Source organism: Dendronephthya gigantea, unplaced genomic scaffold, assembly GCF_004324835.1.
Source record: "Dendronephthya gigantea isolate DGI-Jeju-01 unplaced genomic scaffold, DenGig_1.0 000002F, whole genome shotgun sequence".
NCBI lineage: Eukaryota > Metazoa > Cnidaria > Anthozoa > Malacalcyonacea > Nephtheidae > Dendronephthya > Dendronephthya gigantea.
This window is the reverse complement of record NW_021163012.1, coordinates 3,109,727-3,132,752: the sequence shown is the minus strand read 5'-3', so window position 1 is coordinate 3,132,752 and position 23,026 is coordinate 3,109,727. Positions and strand designations below refer to the sequence as shown.

Below are 23,026 nucleotides of genomic sequence, written 5' to 3'. Positions count from 1 at the left end.
TTTTTTTTATAAATGTTTTTATATTTGCAGTCAATATTGCTCCGTCATTATTATTTGCGAGAACTCGTTAAAAAATATATCAGTGTAACTTCCTAAGGTAAACAGGTTTGTATAACATGTTTGCCTCAAGTTGTCATCCAGAAATTTCCGATTTAACTTTTGTCAACATAATTTAAATCATGTGTACTTTGATTCCGCGTATATAATAAATTAAATACAACGAGTAGCTAAGTCAACGGTGAAAGCTACGCTTACACGTAGGCCTATTAAACGTACATTGGTATCTCTTGACATAATATACTACAAACATAATAACTAGGAATAAAGATAGTTTGAATATCCCAGCGTATATAGATCAGTTTCAGGGCAGCGAACATTCCTATACCAAGCTATCAGTTTATGGAACTGACTTCCGCGACAAATTACAGATACCAGTTGTTTACGTACTTTTAAGAAACGACTAAGGAAACTACTTTTTATTCATGTTATAGCTAATAAATGTATATAGATATAAAATTGGTAAAATAAATAGGTATTACCTAATGAGATGTAAATTAGAACTGAAAAACTCTTTGGGAGTTTCTAATGAAGATGTGAGATAATAGAAGCGCTTGTAAAAGGTTAACTACTATTGGGCCTTTAGATAAAATAATTAAGAAATACCAGCTTCGCATATAAGCAGAACCTGCAAATTATTTTTTGATGCAAACGCAGTCTGGGATATTGTCTGGGATTTGAAGATAAGTTTTATTCCCTGTCATTCGAATAGGCAAATAAATTGGGTTAAAATGCAATTAAGAATATGGCGAACGAATGACTCAGCTAACCTCAGAGCAAAGATGACATGATAATGAGATGATAATGGCTGCATGAATAAGGTTCACCATTTCATTATCTATTGTTTGATTTGCATTCGACGCAACCAAAATGCGACGTATGAACTTGGCCCTGATGAAGGTCTTTTCATACTATATGATGTTGTTGAATCCAATTCACTTCTGACGTATGAGATGTAGTTTGTTATCGATAAAACAATACTGAATTGGCTGCAGTGGATTTGCTGCCCATATTCATTGCAAGTTAACAGACTATTAAATATCTATTCTCGGTGGGATTATTCACGTTCAATGCCCAGGCGGGGGAGTTCTTTCAATTCTACCAAGCCTGGCATCTCCGGCATGTCTTAATTAGGCCCTAATAGTCCGCAAACGCTTTAAAATCCGGCTGAAAGCAAAGTTCCTGGTCATTGCACCGTTCGCACTCGAAGAAGGAAGTTCCTTTTATCAAGTTTTCCGTTGCCCACCCACCTCCCCTCAGCTACAACACACGTCAACACCTTCCTCCCGCCTTTCCCGGGCGGAAAATTCAATTTCATCCCCAATCTTAACTCCCTCCACCCCGGGCATTGTGTGGGAGGAAGGCCACCGAGAATATATTACTATCAGAAGTTAATTGGATCCAACAAAATTTGATCGTGTGAACAGACCTGAGTGTCTTGAGCGCACGCTAAGCTCGGGTTCAATTAGTGCTGAATTATACAACTTTTATAAATATCTATTTAAAAAGAACTTTTTATACACCTGTATGATATTCAGTAAACAAACGTTTCCTCATCTATTATGAGATGCTTTCCCAGTGCGGATCATTCTGCGGATTAACAGACCTTTGACGTCAACGCTGAAAGCCAAAGTCCTAATGTTAGACTAAGTTTGATTGGCTCGTCACTTTTGCTGAACCAATCAAACTTCGTGTAACATCAGGCTTTCCGCGCTTGAGGTCATTATACATGGAAAAGTCCATTCTTTTACACTCGATATTATGCAGCATATATATGAGTGCCCTCGCTATAGTGCAGTTTAATGTGCTTTGTTTTTTTATCAACACAATAAGCCATAAGTGATGATTCTTCAAAAAGATTGCATGGGTATCAATATTTCAATAAAACGTTTATAAATACGAATGCAAATCGATTTTTTAGTAGATTAATTGCACTTTAACGTCTCCAAACAATAATTTATGAAGTGATGTGAACTTTAAACAGCTGTTTAGCAATTTCGCAAATGTTATAATTGCACTTTTAATGAAATGTCCACACCCAGCGATCTGTGTTGACAATTTTTTTATTTCAACTAATCAAAAATTTCAATTCAATTTTTTTAAAAAAATTCAAAATATATACGCTGTACTTTGGCGTGTTCAATACATACGGCTTGCTGGCTTTAGAATATAAATGTTTGTGGGTCTATTAGAAAACTGAAAGTTTCCTATATCCGCTGAACTCTGGCGCGTATAGATAATCGTTCGTTGCAGAATACAATTAGGGATTTATTATTAGTACGAGTGAAAATTTTGCCGAAATTAAACGTGAAAAACATGATAAGTGATGATGATGAATGTGTGGATAAGTCTTTAGCAAAAATGCGGTGAAATACTGACAAAAGGGACAAGAACGAATAGCCTAATAGCGTCGTTAATTATGCGGGAGGTTATTCCCTTGAATAACCGCGGCAATTTATTCCTATTGAGCTACCTTAATATACTCATCACTGAGCTATATTTTAATAGACCTATAATGCATAATGACGTATCAAGCCGTGACGCCCGCCGGGAATTCTGGTTTGGTAGTCACGGCAAAAAATTCAAACTTCAAAATTTCCCGACATGACTACTAAGACCAGAATTCTCTGCTGGTGTCTATTCCTGGAGGAACTAGGAAGTTTCACTGAGAAGTGCTCGTCTTATTTATTCGTATTTTATGAGATATATAAAGATTATTGTTGAGAGTCCTGACCAGTGACACAGACAACAGAGTCTCGTGTTGACAAGTGTTGGCAACCAAATCACACACACACACCCTAACCCCACCCTACCCCATCCATCACCCTACCCTATCCATTACCCCACCCCCCTCGGCATCAACATTACATACCCAAGAAAGAGTGTTTTCAGAAGGCATTCACAATAGTATGCAGAATACTATATTTATTTCACCACAACACTTTTATAAACTGTTACAATCTCCCTAATTTCCCTAATTTTTATAACAAGAACAATAACTTTCAAGAAAGTCAAAGTCCTTCCGTTGACATGAGGTTGGGTGACCACCTCTCGGCCTTAATTACTCAACACCAAAGCTGATCGATAAGGTTGCCTGAGGGGAGCTTGTCATGGAGACATCTTTAATGAAGAACTGGTATCCATCGCCAGTGTAAATAACTTTCTTTGTTATAGGCTGGTTTGCATTGGTTGCACCATTTTGAAGGTCATTGTAAACCGACTCGCTTGCTTGTTTTTGCTCAGGGTAGACCTTTACATTCCACTTATTGTCGCCACTCCAGGGCAGTTTAAACATAACACAGAACGATTCGGACGCCTCTTCAAAGCCGTAGCAGAACGCTCCTGACACCCCCGTTGTAGAGGGACCCGTCTTTTTAACCCCTCCCATTATGAAACCTTCTTCCACAGGCACGTTCAGCGGTAACGCTTTGGTAAGAGAGCCTTCCTTCATGTAAGCCGTGCCCCCTGTAAGAAATTTCAGAATATTTTGACTGGCAAACATGTTGATATTTGCCGCAAGCTAAAATAGTTTTTGTTTCATATACCGGATCGGTCCCAAAAAAAGTACTCACGTTTGATTGATCATAACTTTTTAACAAGTGAAGTCAATAAACTGGATAGATTTTAATAGATAGATGGAACGCTAACTCAGATTTTACCCTAAACGTCGGACGGTATATCAAACAGTAGCTAATGTAAATTGCTTGTTTGAAGTGAGAGCTACAACAGCAATGACAGCAGTAACAATTTTACAACAGTTATGATTGCCACGGTAGTCATATGATAAATGCAATAACAATCGTCTCAGACCTTGCCAGGGAGCTCCTTCAACATTTCCAAGAGTTATGACAATTTTGCGTTCGACGTTCGCCAGTTGTTTTAGAACAGTATTAGCAACTTCTAGTCCAAACTGTGCCAGATCTGTGACCTGGCCTAGTTTCTCCCACCCGCTAGTACCTGGTAAATGAAAAAGCGACAAGCTAATAAATTGAAAACAGCTTCCTGAAATAGATAAAATAACAAAGTTTTGCCACTTCGTTGTTTTGATCTTATGTTGATCAAATTACCTTCCATAAACCATTAAAGATATGTTCTTATCCCTAATCTTAGTACAGTCAGCTAGATAGAAGTCAAGTGGTCGGGCACTGTCATCGGTGACGTATTCGTCCCTATTTCAAGCCCTTCTTTGGGTTGAAGACCAACCTGCTCTTGGTTACCCACGCAACACCCCCCCCCCCTCACCTTCGAACCTCCTCTACTGGTGAATGACATGGTGAATTGTACATTTTTATATTGAATTCCTTGCCACCTCCACCTCCTGTGTTTCCGCCTGTTCGTGTCGTTTGTCTGAAACTGAAGCGTCTGGTTTGTGTGTTACGTGTCGTACTGGTAGATCGACGAAATGGTGAACCTAAAAGGTACCTAATGTGAGCATTTCTCCTAAAATGGACACTTTCTCCAATGCGGACACTTCTCTGAAATATTGGACACCTCTTTCCAATATGGAAACGTCTTTCTAACATAGACTGCTCCCCAAAATAGACACATCTCTCTGAATTGGACACCTCTCTCTAACGTAGACACCTCTATCTTATATGTCCACCTCTTTCAAATGCTGTCATCTCTATATAATAGGGACCATAATGTGTCCCTCTAAAGGTCTGTTCACACAATCAAATTTTGTTGGATCCATTCCACTTCTGATGGATGCACTAAAGTAGAAATTTTTATGGAACATCTTTTTCTCTTTATTATACTTCAAGAAGCACGCGAACGGGCAATGGTCATAGGTGGTTTTTTTTGTTATTACGGAGCCCAGACGTTTTCAGATTTGATTGAAATTAATCGTTTAGTTCAATGTCGATATGATACTTGTTTTGACTTTTAAAACCACTGGAAACCGGAAAGTTGAATTGACGTCATGTAGAGATACGCTCCAGTGGCGTAGGAAGGGGGGGGCACTGGGGGCACGTGCCCCCCCAAGATCTTTCAAGGGACCAAAAGTGCCCTTTTTGTGAGAAAAAAAATGCCTTTTTGGGAAGCGAAAAGAAAGAAAAAAGTATCTACTATTTCCCAATAATCCTTAAATTGAGAGGGATTTGCGGCCATTTCAGAGGCCTATATCTCAAAATTTTCTCGGGGGAGCATGCCCCCGGACCCCCCTAGCAGTACGAAGCCCAAGAAATACGAAAAATGCTCTGCGGTCGGCGGTCCCTGAATCACACTGTCCCTATATATATTTTTTTATCAACCATTTTAACCGTCATTTTTATTAACCAAAAGTGCCCCTAGAAGCTGGTGCCCCCCCCCAACCTCTGGATGCTTCCTACGCCCTTGATACGCTCTGCCATACAGACTTGTAAATTGGATCCGACCAGTGAACTCTATACAATTTTGTTTGTTTACAGTTCAATGGATCCGACCAAATTGGATGGTGTTAAATGTCCTTTAGACACTGGAGTTTCAGTTTCCAGCAGCCAAGTGTTTAAAATGTAGTTCAGGTTTGTGGTTTGGTGGGAAATGCGAATGATTCGACCGCTCTAGTGTTTCAGTCATATTATGTTTTTGACAATGCTCTGTTCTGCTAAAGTTTAAAAAATAGCGAAATGAAGTGGATAACAAAATGGTTATCATGCAGCAGCTTGATTGATAGAAAGATAGGTCAATGATAAAGATGCATGCAGTTCGCTACAGCCTACAGTTGCAAACTAATTGCGTAAAATAGCTTAATTCGACGATTTAGTGAAGCGATTTAAAGAGGAATTTCACGAAATTGTCGAAGGTGAACGAGCAAAGTTGAAGGCGGAACTCGAAGCATACAACGCTGAGAAGAAAAAAATGAACGCTGTTGTTGTTCGTGGTGATGATATTATTAATTTAAACGTCGGTGAGACAAAATTCACCACAACAAGATCGACTCTGTGCCAAGTTAAAGATTCCTTACTCGCCTCAATGTTTAGCGGTCGTTGGGAAGATAGCGTGCCTCGTGACCAAGATGGCGCTGTCTTCTTTGATCATAATCCCAAATATTTTGGTTTAATTTTGGATTATCTTCGCGCGAAGAAAGTCGCTACTCCGGAGAATCCAGCACCATTGCCCGATGTTCCTGATGATCAAGCCAAGAATTTCCAAAACCTCGTCGGATATCTTGGCTTGAGTGAGGAAATTGTTTCGACCAAAATTGTATTAACGGACAAATTTAATTTACGAAGCCCAGGGATTACTCTTCAAGAAGAGGGGAGAGTCGCAGTTCATGATTCAAATAGTGCATTTAATTATGTTTTAGGTGAGAATACTTACCAACAGGGGATTGTGCGATTCAAGTTGAATTTAGAGTCCTTTAAAAATAACAATTGGATCATGGTTGGCGTATTGGAAGCGGATGTTGAAACACAGTCACAGAGTAATCATTGTTCACATGCATGGCCTGGTTGTAATGGATGGGCACTCGGTGACAGTGGTCAAGTGTATAAAAATGGATCGTGCACAAATGACAATTCGTTAATGAAACTATCTAAACAAGGTGACACGGTTGAGGTGGTCTTGAATTGTGACAAAAGCAAACTATCGCTGCACTTGCCCACTGCTCATCAATTTCACATGAACATACCCAAGTCTAAAAGCTGGAGACTTCATGTTAATTTGCACGGTGCAAACGACAAAATCCGCATGGTCTAAGTTGTGCAAGGTTAAAAAATACCAAAAGTACATATCTTTATTCATAAACAATCTTTATAATTGAAACTGCAGTTTAGTATATGCATTTGTTATATATAAACATAATTTCCATGTAAAACCTATTATTTGTTTTTTAATTAATGTTTCCTCGCGCAACCATCGCGAGTTTCCCGCTCTTTTTCGCGTTTTATTATTGAGTTTCTCTTCATTTTTGTCCATATAATAAACAGAAGCGAACGAGTGAGGTATTGTTTTTGACACGAGAACAAAAAATCCATATCTTCGAGCGAACCGTGTTATATCTTATATTTATTACTTATTGCACCGAGGGAGGCTGGAAGTTTCCCGAATTTATCCAGCGTATCGTATGTTTAGTCTTTATCTCATGCCTTTTGGGAGAAGTGTTCAGAAAGTTACGCATGGGGTTCATGGGGGCACGCAGGTGGGTTAGGGTTTAAACGCAACTGCTCATAGCCAATAGGAACACAGCTTTTACACTGTCACCGGGTATGGGATAGCTAGGGACCGGTTGTATCAAACGGTGGTTAAGTTCAAAATAGAAAGCAAGTTTATCGTTTTATTCAACAAGCAAACTAAATGTTTTTAATCATAATACAAAGATACTGTTTACAACTACATATTCAGTGCATAATATTCAAGTTGACTCATTCAAGAGAGATGTAAGAGGTATTTTAAGGCCGGCGCACACTAGAGCTATGTGCTTAGCAAAAAGTCATTCGTGGCCATTGGCGTAAGCCAGTTGCTCTCGTGTGCGGGCGACTTTTCAGGCGACTTTGGTCATTCGTGCCACTTGCGGCAAATATCTAGAATGTTTGATAATTTCTGCCTCGCGTGCCGAAATCTTTCCGTGTGCGGCAAACTGAAAGCTATCTGCTTTTGTTTTTGCAATCTGTCCAGATTGCAAAAACAAATTTATGGATGAAGTGAAGACGAAGAGGTGTTGTTATTTTTCTTGCTGTTGCGTCGCATTAGACTAGACTTCCGCTTTAAACACCATTATCCAAGTGCTATTAATTATATTATCTGTTTGAGAAAGATATATATGTTATTTGCCGGCTGCGAGGTCCGGATGCAAAAAACTGTGCCGGAGGTCTCGAAGATGCCATCATGTAATTAATGCCATCATGTAATTAACCCCATCATGTAATTGATCCCATCATGTAATTGATCCCATCATGTAATTAATCCCATCATGTAATTAATTCCATCATGTAATTAATCCCATCATGTAATTAATGCCATCATGTAATTAACCCCATCATGTAATTAATTCCATCATGTAATTAATTCCATCATGTAATTAATCCCATCATGTAATTAATCCCATCATGTAATTAATCCCATCATGTAATTAATCCCATCATGTAATTAATCCCATCATGTAATTAATCCCATCATGTAATTAATCCCATCATGTAATTAATTCCATCATGTAATTAATCCCATCATGTAATTAATCCCATCATGTAATTAATCCCATCATGTAATTAATCCCATCATGTAATTAATCCCATCATGTAATTAATCCCATCATGTAATTAATCCCATCATGTAATTAATCCCATCATGTAATTAATCCCCTCATGTAATTAATCCCATCATGTAATTAATCCCCTCATGTAATTTATTCCATCATGTAATTAATCCCATCATGTAATTAACCCCATCATGTAATTTATTCCATCATGTAATTAATCCCATCATGTAATTAATCCCATCATGTAATTAATCCCATCATGTAATTAATCCCATCATGTAATTAATCCCATCATGTAATTAACCCCATCATGTATTTTATCCCATTTATCTGTCGTGTATTTTAATTGGTTTAATTGATTAATCCCATCATGAAATTAATCCCAATTTTGTTAATTACTAATTTTATATTAGTTTTAACAGTTATTTTAAACAAAAAAGCTACACATTCATTGCAAATATTCTTGTATTTCTTTTATTTTCTGTTACAGGAGGCTTCGCGGCTTTCCTCTTTAAAACCTGCACTGGATCAAAAAGGTATTCCTTTGTTTGGTGTGGTTCATGAGACGATTGGAGTGGAAGAGTTCAGAGAGTTTTTGAAAGGCGACATTTACCTTGATTCTGAGGTTGGTTTTGACTTTTTACTCAAGCCTGGTTGAAATCTGGGATTCCCTAAGGTCTGCACAAAATGCTTTGTCTATCGGAAAGTAATACAGTGGATCACCGATTCTTAGGAACTTGTGTGAATCAGGCTTTAACGTTTTATAATAAACATACTTGAGAGTGGTCAGTCTGGGATTTTTCCACCGAGGGAGCCTGAAAGAGTGAAAGTGTCCGGAAATCACCCAGCGTAACGAGGTTTTTGTCGCTCCGTCAGGCAGTCCAGGTATTATATATGTCAATGTATGGGACAAATGATACCCGTAGGAGAAGGCGTCAATTCACGTATGCGCTAAACATTTGGGTGGTGCGGGTTGTGCCATGCTAAAACAGCGTCAACATATAATCTATAGTCAAAAATTTGGAAAGGCTAAAAAGCGGAAGTGAAGTGGGGGAAAATATATAGTTAACCAGGAAATCTCTCTTTTTTTAGAAAGAGTTTTATGGTCCAGTTAAAAGATGGGAAAATGTTGTTGTAGGTATGTTGTTACGATTTATACTACAACTGACTTACATTATGATGTACTGAGAGTCTAGTATAGGTCAGTGTTCAAGCCCAATGGGTTCAAGATATTTGTTGGGGTATCGAAATTGCACAATAAAGCGCAAAATTAAACTAGAGAAAACTACTTTATCTAATATTAGAGTTCCATTCCGACAACGAGATATCTGTAGTTGAAGGAATGTTTAAAGTTCTCCAGGAACGACTACCACGAACACACACAACCCTAGCGCGAAGAAGAGCGAAAGCTATCTTCTTACGTAACCAGTTGAGAACGATGGAATCAGTGAATATTGACCATCTAACCAACCAACACTATGACGTACTAAATCGTATTCGGTCGAATAAGCGCCGCCTTCAAATAAGCGCCGCCCCAGAGCAAAAAGTTTCTAAACATCACCAGCATGACAGGCGCACTCCGTAGCAAGAAGCGCATTATTAAACAAAGAAAACATTCAGATTGATATGCAGAGAACTATGATTTTTTTTACTACAATACCATTGTAAACTGATATAAGAGAGCTTAGATTTCCCTAGTTTTTCTAATCCATTCTAAAGCAGCTAAAGTCCTCCCGTTCTTGCGTGGTTCTGGGTCTTAACTCTCAATACCAAAGCTGAACTGCAAGTTTGCCTGTCCGGAATTTGTCATGGAGGCATCTCTGATGAAGAACTGGTATCCATCGCCAGTGTAAATAACTTTCTTTGTTATGGGCTGGCTCGCCTTGATCGCATCTTTTTGAAGGTCATTGTAAACCGACTCGCTTGCTTGCTTTTGCTCAGGGTAGACCTTTACATTCCACTGATTCTCACCACTCCAGGGCAGTTTAAACATAACACAGAACGATTCGGGCGCCTCTTCAAAGCCGTAGCAGAACGCTCCTGACACCCCTGTCGCCGAAGGACCCGGCTTTTTCACTCCTCCCATGAGGACACCCTCTTCAACCGGCACGTTAGGGGGGAGGACTTTGATTAGAGAACCTTCTTTCATGTAAGCCGTACCGCCTGCAAGGAAATGGGATCACATTAGTACGGAGTCATCAACAACAACAATAACGAAGTTATTTAGTTACATGCAAAGTTATTAACAACAGCAATAACGAAGACCTCACCAACAACAAAGACATTGACACAACAGCAGAAACAGTGACATCAACAGTGACACAACAACAATGACATCAAGAACAACAATGATAACATTGACAATGACATCAATAACAACAATGACAATGACAACAACAACAGCAGAAACAATGACATCAACAGTAATAACAATGACATAAAATACGGCAAAAACGATGACATAATAACAATGACATCAACAACAGCAGACACAATCCCCAACACCCCCAATAGAATAGTTATGGCTATGATTATAATATGCAATATCAATCATCTCAAACCTTGCCAGGAAGCTCCCTCGACGTTTCCAAGAGATATAACAATTTTGCGTTCCACGTTTGACATTTGTTGTAGAACTGTATTGGCAACTCCGGCTCCCAACTGGGCCAGATCTATGATGGTGCCCAGTTTCTGCCACGCACCAATTCCTAGTAAAGAAAACAAACAACTGGGTGTTAAATTGAGAACAGCGCATTCGGTTTCTTTTGCCACTTTTTGCCACGTTGATCAAATCACCCTTCATAAGGCATTTAAAGCACATCGGCTAATTAGAAATTAAACCACTATTTTTTGCCAGAGGTCTCCTGTCCGTTATCGTAATCTCCTGTCCGTTATTGATTTTCAGGTAACGGCCAACCTTTTGGCCTGCATACATTTTTTTGTTTCCCAGTCAAAAATTTGAGACACAATGTATACTACCCATTGGCTCTCACACGACTCTGAAATGCTCAATTCCGAGTATCTAGATTCTAGAGCAATGAAATCTCAAAAATATTCTTGTTCGGTGCCAAGGCGTGGTACCTTGTTAGCCTGGACCACCAATTTTAAGCATATTTATTCTACGCCATATTCAACGTCGTGCTTTCATCGGTTCAACGAATCGAGCATTTTTTTGCTGTAATGGACAGTTCTGAGTGTTACCCTTCCAAGTGTTTCAAACGTTTAACTTTCATTTGTCTCATTAGTGGAAATTTGTCTCTCCAGCAAAAAATTAATGTTCGTATGCTTAAGTTGTAAAATACACACCAAATAACCCTGGGGGTTTCCTCTTAATCTTAGGCCCTCCCCCAAATATTTTTGAAATGTGCGCCCTTGATCCATATACACGCTGGTCCAAATTAGCTAAATTTCTCCCACTCATGCAGGCTCATATTACAAGCGGACAACTTAGATAAAATTGAGAGCAGTGCGTAAAATGAAAAGGATTTAAATTTTGATAAATATGACCATGTGTGCGATTTTCGTCTTTTGATAGATGTGAACGAGTGAATTACTTACTGATTTTCAAATATGAGTTCTTATACATCAGAGCATTCGTAGCTCATTACTCGTTAACATCTATCAAAAGAAGAGAATCGCAGCAAAAATCGCAAGTATAAACGGGCCTTTACCGCTTCCACCTCCACCATTTGTCCCAGTGGATCCACCCCCTGTGGTTTGTCTCGTTCTCCTGGATGTAAAGCGTCTTCTGCTTGAGCCACCTGCGCCGTTGCGTGATCTTCGACCAAACCTGAAACCTGAAATAATCAAGTATTAACCAACAATGCCAATATCTAAATTTTCTAATACGGGCTTTATGCTAATAGCAGGGGCGTAGGAAGCATCCAGAGATTGGGGGACACCAGCTTCCAGGGGCACTTTTGGTTAATAAAAAGGGCAGCTGAAAGTATGTGTAGGGACGGTTTGATTGCCAAAAATTCATGGACACCACTAGTGCATGTGGTGTATATTTATGCTCTACAAAAAGATTTGGGCACGTGTAAGTAAGCATACGTAGGAAACCAAAAGTGCACCTTCGATTTTAAAATAGTATTTACAGTTACATTAGCTTCTCTAAAAAGGCACTTAATTTTCATCACAAAAAGGGTTCGTCCACTATTGGTCCTGAAAAAATTGAAAATGCGAAATTTTACTCTTGATCGTCTTACCGCCACTGCGAGTTCCACTTCTACTGGCTCTATTCCCAAATCTGAAGCCTATAAGATAAGCAAGACTTCAGTGGTAAGGACACATACAGACCCATTTGAGTAGTTAAACTTTAGCTCAACATTAGATTTGGCACATGAAAAGTTCGACGTCTGAAACGGTCCACAATTCTCTTTTTGACGCGAACCACGTGAGTAGAGATGCACAAATTGAAAAGCCCACGTTTATGAATGCTGATAACTTTCCACTTGTTCTAATCTAATATAATCTAATATAAGAAATAGTTAAATTCATTAAAGCAGAATTACTAAGTAGGCTACTAGTAAATCGATCATTTTGCATCAACCAATCAGACATGGCCTTTCGTTTGGTACGGGTTAGCTCAATGGACCTTTTCGGTAATTACGTCACAATATTATAGCTTTAAATTTCGAACCACCTTAAATGAGATGGATTTCAAGTTTTACTCTCACAAGCCACGTGCAAAGATGTAAAACATGCATGAAAAAGTATTTTTCATTTTGACAAATAAGTATGGAAATACGACATAATGCGAAAACGAGGCTCGCGGTCTTAGCCCCTGAACCTCGTTTTCTTTCGGCTTATTTCCACATTTATTGGTCAAAATAAAAAAACTTTTCATGCATGTGTTGAAGAAGGATGTTTTGCATCTTTGCACGTGGCTCGTGAGAGCAAAACCTGAAATCCATTTCATTTAAGGTGGTTCTAAATTTAAAACGTTGTGATAACGTTGTGACGTAATTACCGAAAAGGTCTATTTGTATGGAATTGGATTTATTGAAACGAAGTCAAGGTATTGCTTACCACCTCTGCTGGTTCGACTCGAAGTACGTGCTCTTCTGAAAAATCCTAAAGAGACACCAGGAAAAATTCATGCTCCATATATATATATATATATATATATATATATATATATATTAATATATATATATATATATATATATATGAGTGCTTTCGAAACAAATTTGTAGTTTTTTTATGTGTAAATAGCCTTCTTAAACGTTGTATATAGCTCCTTTTGTTGAGCAATTTTTTGACAAAGGAATCCACCTACCATTATTATCATTATATATATAAACTATTCCAAATAGAATTTTGTAGAACACAGCGTGCTCTCAATACATAAAATGCAAAGCGTGTTATAACAATTATAAATACAATTCGCAAATTTATATATATATATATATATATATATATATATATATATATATATATATATATATATATATATATATATATATACATATATATATATATATATATATATATATATATATATATACGCCAATAATAGCGGAAATATTGGATGAGGGAGTTTTTTTCATTTTCAGTCTTCATGCTTCTTTTAAGGACAAACTTGATATGCTACAGATATGAGGAGGACTCGTATCGCTTTCGGAGGTGAACCGCATTCATTCGAGTTAGAAATGCACACATTTCCAGTGAATAGACCATTGCGTATTGAACAACATTTTAATCAAAGCAAATTTCGACAACGATTTTACCATAGCTGCAAAAGACCATCAAAATTTGCAAAATTACGAGGTAGCTATAAAATGCGGGAGAAAAGCTCTATGCCTTGAAAATTTGCGAATTGTACATAAATTGGTGTTATTTTACGCGACCGAACTAGTTCTTTTGCATTAATAAAAAGGGCAGCTGAAAGTATGTATAAGGACGGTTTGATTGCCAAAGCTCCATGGACACCACTAGTGCATGTGGTGTATATTTATGCTCTACAAAAAGATTTGGGCACGTGTAAGTAGGCATACGTAGGAAAAAAAAAGTGCACCTTCGATTTTAAAATAGTATTTACAGTTACATTAGCTTCTCTAAAAAGGCACTTAATTTTCATCACAAAAAGGGTTGGTCCACTATTGGTCCTGAAAAAATTGAAAATGCGAAATTTTACTCTTGATCGTCTTACCGCCACTGCGAGTTCCACTTCTACTGGCTCTATTCCCAAATCTGAAGCCTATGAGATAAGCAAGACTTCACTGCATGGTAAGGACACATACAGTTATTCCTTCAGTTACTACGGTACAATTAATGATTTTCACTATGAGGGGCTGTTCTATCAAGCCCGTTTAGCTTAAACGGTGGATAGGTTTGTTGAATAAAACAATAGACTTGCTTTCTTTTTTGAACTTATCCAGCGTTTCAGCTGAACGGGCTTGAAACAACCGGCCCCAGAACAATTTGATGTTTGCCGATTAAATTCTGCAGACTAAAATCGTACGACAAAAATCGCGTCGTGTGCACCTGGCCTAAAGCTCTCTAATGTATCGCCGACTCCCGATAATACCGATCGAGGCTATGGTTGAAAACTAGCGGAAGCTCAGACCCATTTGAGTTGTTAAACTTTAGCTCAACATTAGATTTGGCACATGAAAAGTTCGACGTCTGAAACGGTCCACAATTCTCTTTTTGACGCAAACCACGTGCATAGAGATGCACAAATTTAAAAGCCCACGTTTATGGAAACTGATAACTTGGCACTTGTTCGACATGGAGCTTGTTCGATATAGCATAGAATGAAGTCAATGTATCGCTTACCGCCTCTGGTACTACTGGATCCACCGGTACTACGAGTTCTTCTAAACCACCCTAGAGAAACATCAGGGCATTTTACAGATGTGGTGACGAGTATTTGGTGAGTTTCACCAGCAATTTAATGGCAATTTTTCAATATTCCGATATCGAGTTAGCCAAAATGCGTGTTAGCCAAAATATGGGAAATTTGGTTTTAAACAATTTGGCAAATTTGTTCACATTTCTGAGGCTGAGCACATCAGAATGCCTAGATTTTGAAAACTTCATGTAAAATGGTATATAATGTACCTTTTTACCGGATGTAGTCAATATTTATGCATTCTGATTGGGTTACTGAAAATCTAAACAAATTAGTTTTGCTCATTTGTCTAAAACGAAATCCTCCTTACCGCCTCTGGTACTACTGGATCCACCGGTACTACGAGTTCTTCTAAACCATCCTAGAGAAACATCAGGGCATTTTACAGATGTGGTGACGAGTATTTGGTGAGTTTCACCAGCAATTTAATGGCAATTTTTCAATATTCCGATATCGAGTTAGCCAAATGCTTGTTAGCAAAATATCCAAATTTGGTTTTTCAATTTGGCAAATTTGTTCACATTCTTGAGGCTGAGCACATCAGAATGCCTAGATTTTGAAAACTTCATGTAAAATGGTATATAATGTACCTTTTTACCGGATGTAGTCAATATTTATGCATTCTGATTAGGTTACTGAAAATGTAAACAAATTTGTTTTGCTAATTTGTCTAAAACGAAATCCTCCCATGTGTACAATCTGTACAGTAATCCTGTACCAATCGGAACACGCATTCTGATTGGCTGGTACTTAGTAATCAGTAAACATCTAATATAAGTAATAGTTAAATTCATTAAAGCAGAATTACTAAGTACCAGTAAATTGATCATTTTGCATCAACCAATCAGACATGGCCTTTCGTTTGGTACGGGTTAGCTCAATGGACCTTTTCGGTAATTACGTCACAATGTTATAGCTTTAAATTTTGAACCAAATGAAATGGATTTCAAGTTTTACTCTCACGAGCCACGTGCAAAGATGCAAAACATCCTTCTTCAACACATGCATGAAAAAGTATTTTTCATTTTGACAAATAAGTATGGAAATACGACATAATGCGAGAATGAGGCTCGCGGTTTTAGCCCCTGAACCTCGTCCTCGTGTCGGCTTATTTCCACATTTCTTGGTCAAAATGTCAATACTTTTTCATGCATGTGTTGAAGAAGGATGTTTTGCATCTTTGCACGTGGCTCGTGAGAGCAAAATTTTAAATCCATTTCATTTAAGGTGGTTCTAAATTTAAAACGTTGTGATGTTATAATCTTTAGACGTAATTACCGAAAAGGTCTATTTGTAAGGAATTGGATTTATTGAAACGAAGTCAAGGTATTGCTTACCACCTCTGCTGGTTCCACTCGAAGTACGTGTTCTTCTGAAAAATCCTAAAGAAACACCAAACAAAAGTGTCACCAGCGAGTATACTAAGACCCCGTTTACACTAGAATGAAAGTTTCCGGATTTGTAAAATTATCAGGATTCATTGTTACACACATGTATCGGATTCGTCAGGTGTTTACACTACACTTTAGTTGTCTCTGTATGCGGATTTGTCCGGCGGTTTACACTCACATTACTTGTTCTTGGAGAATTGTTTGGTCCGCCATATTGAATTTCTTCGGATTCGTCGTGCAAAGCGTTTACACAAGAAAATTTTCCGGATTCAAATGTTTCTGGATACGAAGTTTCCACAAACTTTTACGGATTCAAAGTTTCCGGATACGGCTTAAAACCGAGTACATTTTCTATCGGATTCGTTGCTGCGTGTGTAAACAGCAACATGAATCCGGTACTAAAACATTCCGCTTTCGTGATGAATCCGGAAACTTTCGCTCTAGTGTAAACGGGGTCTATAAGAATAGCACAATCGTCTGGTGACAATCTTCCAGACACCGAAATCATCTTGGAAAGCGAAAACACGAAGAAACGAGTTTCAATCAGGGGCCAATTGTTCAAAGCTAGGTTAGCGCTAACCCTGGGTTAAATTTTAATCCAGTGTTTTAGTTTAAATGCTTCTGAACCACTGTTCCTTTTGAAACTTTAGAAAATATTACGTATCTATTCGTACAGAAAATATTTATGAAAAAAGATATATTCAACTTTGCAAACAAGCGATTTAAAAAATCGATGTAAAGATTTGCTTTAACCGAGAGTTAAGCTAATCAGCTTTTGAACAACCGGTCCCAGGGCCGAAACTAGGATAATATAGGATATTGGAGGGGGGCGAAGGTGCCCTCGCATCGTTTCGGTGTTCCTGGGTATCTTAACCTCTTTCTTATATTTAACTGTGTTCGATATGAATGAATTGGGATGAAGTCAATGGCGGAAATATCGGATGAGGGAGCTATTGGAGGTCATTTTCAGTCTTCATTCTTGATATGCTACAGATGTGCTACAGATATGAGGAGGACTCATATCGCTTTTGGAGGTGAACCGCATTCATGCGAGTTAGAAATGCCCAGTGAATAGACCATTGCGTACTGAACAACATTTTAATCAAAGCAAATTTCGACAACGATTTTACCATAGCTGGAAAGACCATCAAAATTAGCAAAATTACGAGGTAGCTAGAAAATGCGGGGGAAAAGCCCTGTGCCTTGAAAAGTTGCGAATTTTACATAAATTGGTGTTATTTACGCGACCGAACTAGTTCTTTTGCATTAAAAACAACATTTTTTATCTAGGCAAAGGAGTGCAAACTATCGCAACAACGCAACTGCTTCACGTTCGGGCTGAAATGGTTAACAATGTCTGTGCGTAATACAAAAGATGTGCAAACACATGCACCCACGGCTGTGCTCTCTGCATTTTGCAGCATTTCGCAACAAAATTTTACAGTTTACTTATTTTGGTATATTTCCCTTTACAACTTTCTTGATCTACTTGCATTTTTTGCCGAGATCAAAGGTACTCTATAAACGTTGAAGTTTACGATCTGCTATCACATTATTATGTCGGAATTCGCTTATAGCTTGCTCAATTGCACACTGATTGGTATAAAACACCTACTACTTGTTCCACTCGAACCACTCCTGTTTCTAAAGAAAGAACTATCTATAATTAGCTTACCTGATGATGATGATCGAGTACCAATCGATGATCCTGGAAGAGGATAGAAAGATATGAATTGAGCATTTGAGGCGATATTCGTCGGTCGTTGATTAATTTAGTAAAGGAAAAGATCTATGGGGCCTCAGGGGAGATGCGTAGGGGACCGAATCCATTTCACACACCCCCCCCCCTCCCCAAAATAAACGAAAGCATAATGTTATGTCCAATAAACGTATACGGATGTCATACAGATGAATAAATTTAGTCTCTCACTTTCTTTTTTGCCCTCCTTTATACCGTTGTTTTCCTTAACTGCCTGTGCCAAAGTACCCCCCCCCCCCCTCGTCCTCATACGGCTTTGGTAAATTGCAAATATTCAAAATGTCGATAAGAACCATATGTATTTAAGAAAGACATTAAAATTAGGTTATCTTTCCTTGAGAAATCAGTGTTGTTACTGTTATATATAACAAAGTGCTTGTAAAATTTTTCTACCGGATATTTCTAGTGATCGTTTGAATCGCAAAATCGTCATTATGACCTCGTGTAGTCTACGATTATTACTCGGGCTACCGTAGATAGAGCGAGTTGAAAAATGGGCTCGGTTTTTCCTTTTGCGTCGCGAGTTTACGAAAATCACGCATGGGCAGCACGAAGTCTTCGAACGAATCTAAATCGTCCTAGGGTCGTTTCTCGCGCGGGTGTCACGAACATGTCATGTTACTACTGTAGCCCGAGTGAACGCCTGAGCAGGCGTCTTGTTTTAACTATATATTCGTTCGATTAAGTAGCTATTGAGGATAGGATGGACATCACGTCTGAGAAAATATTCTATAGGAATAATAGTTGCAACTCCACCTCTCATGATCTCCCTTCTTCAGTGTGTACTTACTACTTCCACCGTATCTTTTTCCACCGAATCTTCCAAAGCGAAATCTCCTTGGTGCTCGAGCCTCGCTTTCCTCGTCGTCTTCAACTGAAAAGAAATCACAAAGACTAATATAGACACCTGTCCAAAAGAGACCCTTCTGTAATATAGACACCTCTCTAATATAGACACCTCTCTAAAATAGACACCTCTAAAAGAGACTCTCCTGTAATATAGACACCTCTCTAATATAGACACCTCTCTAAAATAGACACCTCTCTAAAATAGACACCTCTAAAATAGACTCTTCTGTAATATAGACACCTCTCTAAAATAGACACCTCTCTAAAACAGACACCTCTCTAAAAGAGACTCTTCTGTATATAGACACCTCTCTATCACGGACAGCTCCGACATAACAGTAAAAAGTATTTAAAAAATATCGAACCCTTTGATTCCACGTATTTCTCTTCTGCATCATCTATTTCCTTGAAGTCATCTAAAAAAGTTACACGAATATGGCTCACAGTGGGGTTCTAAATCTGGTGCATCGAGTAAAGGCCAAAAAATCTTGGTTGTTGAATAACCTGTAATATAGACACCCCTCTAATATAGACACCTCTCTAAAATAGACACCTCTCTAATATAGACACCTCTCTAAAATAGACACCTCTCTAAAAGAGACACCTCTCTTAAAGAGACTCTTCTGTAATATAGACACCTATCTAATATAGACACCTCTCTAATATAGACACCTCTCTAAAAGAGACACCTCTCTAAAATAGACACCTCTCTAATATAGACACCTCTCTAATATAGACACCTCTCTAAAATAGACACCTCTCTAAAAGAGACTCTTCTGTAATATAGACACCTCTCTAAAATAGACACCTCTCTAATATACACACCTCTCTAAAATAGACACCTCTCTAATATAGACACCTCTCTAAAATAGACACCTCTCAAAAATAGACACCTCTCTAAAAGAGACTCTTCTGTAATATAGGCACCTATCTAAAATAGACACCTCTCTAATATACACACCTCTCTAAAATAGACACCTCTCTAATATAGACACCTCTCAAAAATAGACACCTCTCTAAAATAGACACCTCTCAAAAATAGACACCTATCTAAAATAGACACCTCTCTAATATACACACCTCTCTAAAATAGACACCTCTCTAAAATAGACACCTCTCAAAAATAGACACCTCTCTAAAACAGACACCTCTCTAAAAGAGACTCTTCTGTATATAGACACCTCTCTATCACGGACAGCTCCGACATAACAGTAAAAGTATTGTAAAGATATAGTAAAAAGTAAAAATAGTAAAGTAAAAATATCGAACCCTTTGATTCCATGTATTTCTTTTCTGCATCGTCTATTTCCTTGAAGTCATCTAAAAAAGTTACACTAATAAGGCTCACAGTGGGGTTCTAAATCTGGTGCATCGAGTAAAGGCCAAAAAATCTTGGTTGTTGAATAACCGTGAAACTACAAACATCGACTAACAACAATTACTGAAAATAATACTAAGATTTCAGATTTAATCTAGGTGTTTCCAACCAAAAAAAGATTGAATCTTTTTTTGCAAACGATATTTTTCCCCCGATGCAACATTTGCCTCTGTTGAAAAGTTTTCAACGGCAACGATCTGAGGCAGGAAAATGTTAGGAAAGCTTGGCAGCACTCACCTTCTGCACGAACAGCGATTAACGCCAAAGTTGCTAGCACGACCAAAAAGATGAGCTTTCTAGCCATAGTTATTCTTTCAATATCCTGTCCTTTTTTTCATCTGGAAAAAAAATTTGTGATGAAACATTATCCCCTGCAAACCTTATACCACGCTTTACTCAACTCTTTAAGAAGCAAGGCGTGATTCTCGATAGAATCTTAAGTGATCAAATTGATGCTGTTGCTATTGAAATTAGGTTTAGCCTTTGCACTCTGAAACCTTATGGAGCGAACAAACATCTGAGGGTGCCACGCATGATAAGGAGAAAGCTGTATTCAAAGTGTTGAACTTAATTTACGAGAATACGTACACATTATAACATTGATCTGTGAAGAAATTTACTTGAAATCACAGCAAATTAATCACGCTAGGATTCTGAGTACTTCAGTAACTGCAACGTTTTCAAAACCCCACCCAAAAGCTTCGAAAAGTAGAAAAATAATTTCTAAAATAGATAAAAACAAAAAAATAGTGATCACTCACCAACAAATTCGTTTCTTTCCGACCTGGAGAAAAAATGGCGAATCGCTTTCAACCGTCTCGCTTATATAACGGCCGTTTTTTTTTTAAAAAAATGAATATTTTTATATTAGCAAACAATATTACTCGGTCATTATTACTTGCAAGAACTCGTTAAAAATATATATATCACTGTGACTTCCGAAGGTAAACAGCTTTGTACAACATGTTTGCCTAAGTTGTCATCCAGAAATTTCCGATTAAACTTTTGTCAACATAATTTTAATCATGTGTACTTTGATTTTGCGTATATAATAAATTCAATACAGCGAGTAGCTAAGTCAATCGAATTACGCTTACACGTAGGCCTATTAAACGTACATTGGCATCTCTTGACATAATATGCTACTAACATAATAACTAGGGATAAAGATAGTTTGAATATCCCAGCGTATATAGATCAGTTTCAGGGCAGCGAACATTCCTATATCGAGCTATCAGTTTTTAGTATAAACTTACTAATAGGCTATCACTTTTCCTGCGTTCTGATTGGCTACGCTACTAGTAGGCTATTAGTGATAGCCTACTTAGTCTAGTAGCGAAATTCAAAACAATGGCGGAAAATTCGCGTTTCGCCGAAGTATCTGAAGATTTTTTGGACGACTTGTTGGACAATTCCGTACCAGAAAAAACAAAAAAAGCAACAAAATACGGAATTGCAATTTTTAAGGGTAAGAAAATACATAAAAATAACGTATACTCAATTGAATTTTTATATTTAAACTGAATTTTAAAACATTTTACGCGAACAACAATTAAAATATTTTCTTCCCTTTAATATACGAAATAAATTTCAGTTTCAATATTTTTGTATTGTGTTTCCTAGTTGTAAATTAATGTTATAGTTTATACTAAAACAATTAGACAACTCGCGGCCTCGTTGTCTATGAGCAAATAGTCAACTCCGCCTCGTTGACTATTCGCTCATAGACAACTCCGCCTCGTTGACTATTCGCTCATAGACAACTCCGCCTCGTTGACTATTCGCTCATAGACAACTCCGCCTCGTTGTCTAATTGTTAAATGGAACACACTTCCGCGAAAAACTACAGATACCAGTAGTTTACGTACTTTTAAGAAAGGACTAAGGAAACTGCTTTTTAATTCATGTTATAGCTAATAAATGTATATAGATATAAAATTGGTAAAATAAATAGGTATTACTTAATGAGATGTAAATTAGAACTGAAAAACCCTTTGGAAGTTTCTAAGAAATATATGAGATGTGAGAAAATAGAAGCGCTTGTAAAAGTTTAACTACTTTTGGGCCTTTAGAGAAAAGAATTTAGAAATACCAACTTCGCATATGAGTAGAACCTGCAAACAAAACAATACTGAATTGGCTTCAGTGGATTTGCTGCCCATATTCATTGCAAGTCAACAGACTATTAAACATCAATCAGAAGTTAATTGGATCGAACAAAATTTGATCGTGTGAACAGACCTGTGGCCGGTTGTATCAAGCCCGTTTAGCTTAAACGGTGGATAAGTCAAAATTAAATAACACTCTTACAACTCTCTTGAATGAGTCAACTTGAATTTTATGCACTGAATCATATAGTTGTAAACAGTATCTTTGTATTAAGGTTAAAAACATTTAGTTTGCTTCTTGAATAAAACGATAGACTTGCTTTCTATTTTGAACTTAACCACCGTTTAAGCTAAACGGGCTTGATACAACCGGCCCCTGACTGTCTCGAGCGCACGCTTAGCTTGGGTTCAATTAGTGCTGAATTATACAACGTTTATAAATATCTGTT

General features: G+C 37.8%; 1 protein-coding gene across 4 annotated transcripts; it reads right to left on the bottom strand.

Annotated features, from left to right (window-relative positions):
• Nucleotides 1–9,865: 9,865 nt before the first annotated feature.
• Nucleotides 9,866–21,296, bottom strand: LOC114534094 (keratin, type II cytoskeletal 1-like). Of its 4 annotated transcripts, XM_028555662.1 has the most exons (15): nt 21,231–21,296; nt 20,707–20,807; nt 20,361–20,411; nt 19,457–19,507; nt 19,033–19,116; nt 18,159–18,191; nt 16,430–16,474; nt 15,403–15,453; nt 15,017–15,067; nt 14,388–14,435; nt 13,265–13,309; nt 12,442–12,489; nt 11,905–12,030; nt 10,795–10,941; nt 9,866–10,396 (listed from the first exon to the last, which is right to left on the bottom strand). In XM_028555662.1, the coding sequence occupies exons 2-15, from the start codon at nt 20,771–20,773 to the stop codon at nt 9,990–9,992; spliced, it is 1,254 nt and encodes a 417-aa protein (XP_028411463.1). In that variant the 5' UTR covers nt 20,774–20,807; nt 21,231–21,296; the 3' UTR covers nt 9,866–9,989. The 4 variants fall into 4 exon arrangements, with proteins under 4 accessions (XP_028411463.1, XP_028411464.1, XP_028411466.1 ...); XM_028555663.1 differs by lacking the exon at nt 15,017–15,067; XM_028555665.1 differs by lacking the exons at nt 12,442–12,489; nt 13,265–13,309.
• Nucleotides 21,297–23,026: the final 1,730 nt, after the last annotated feature.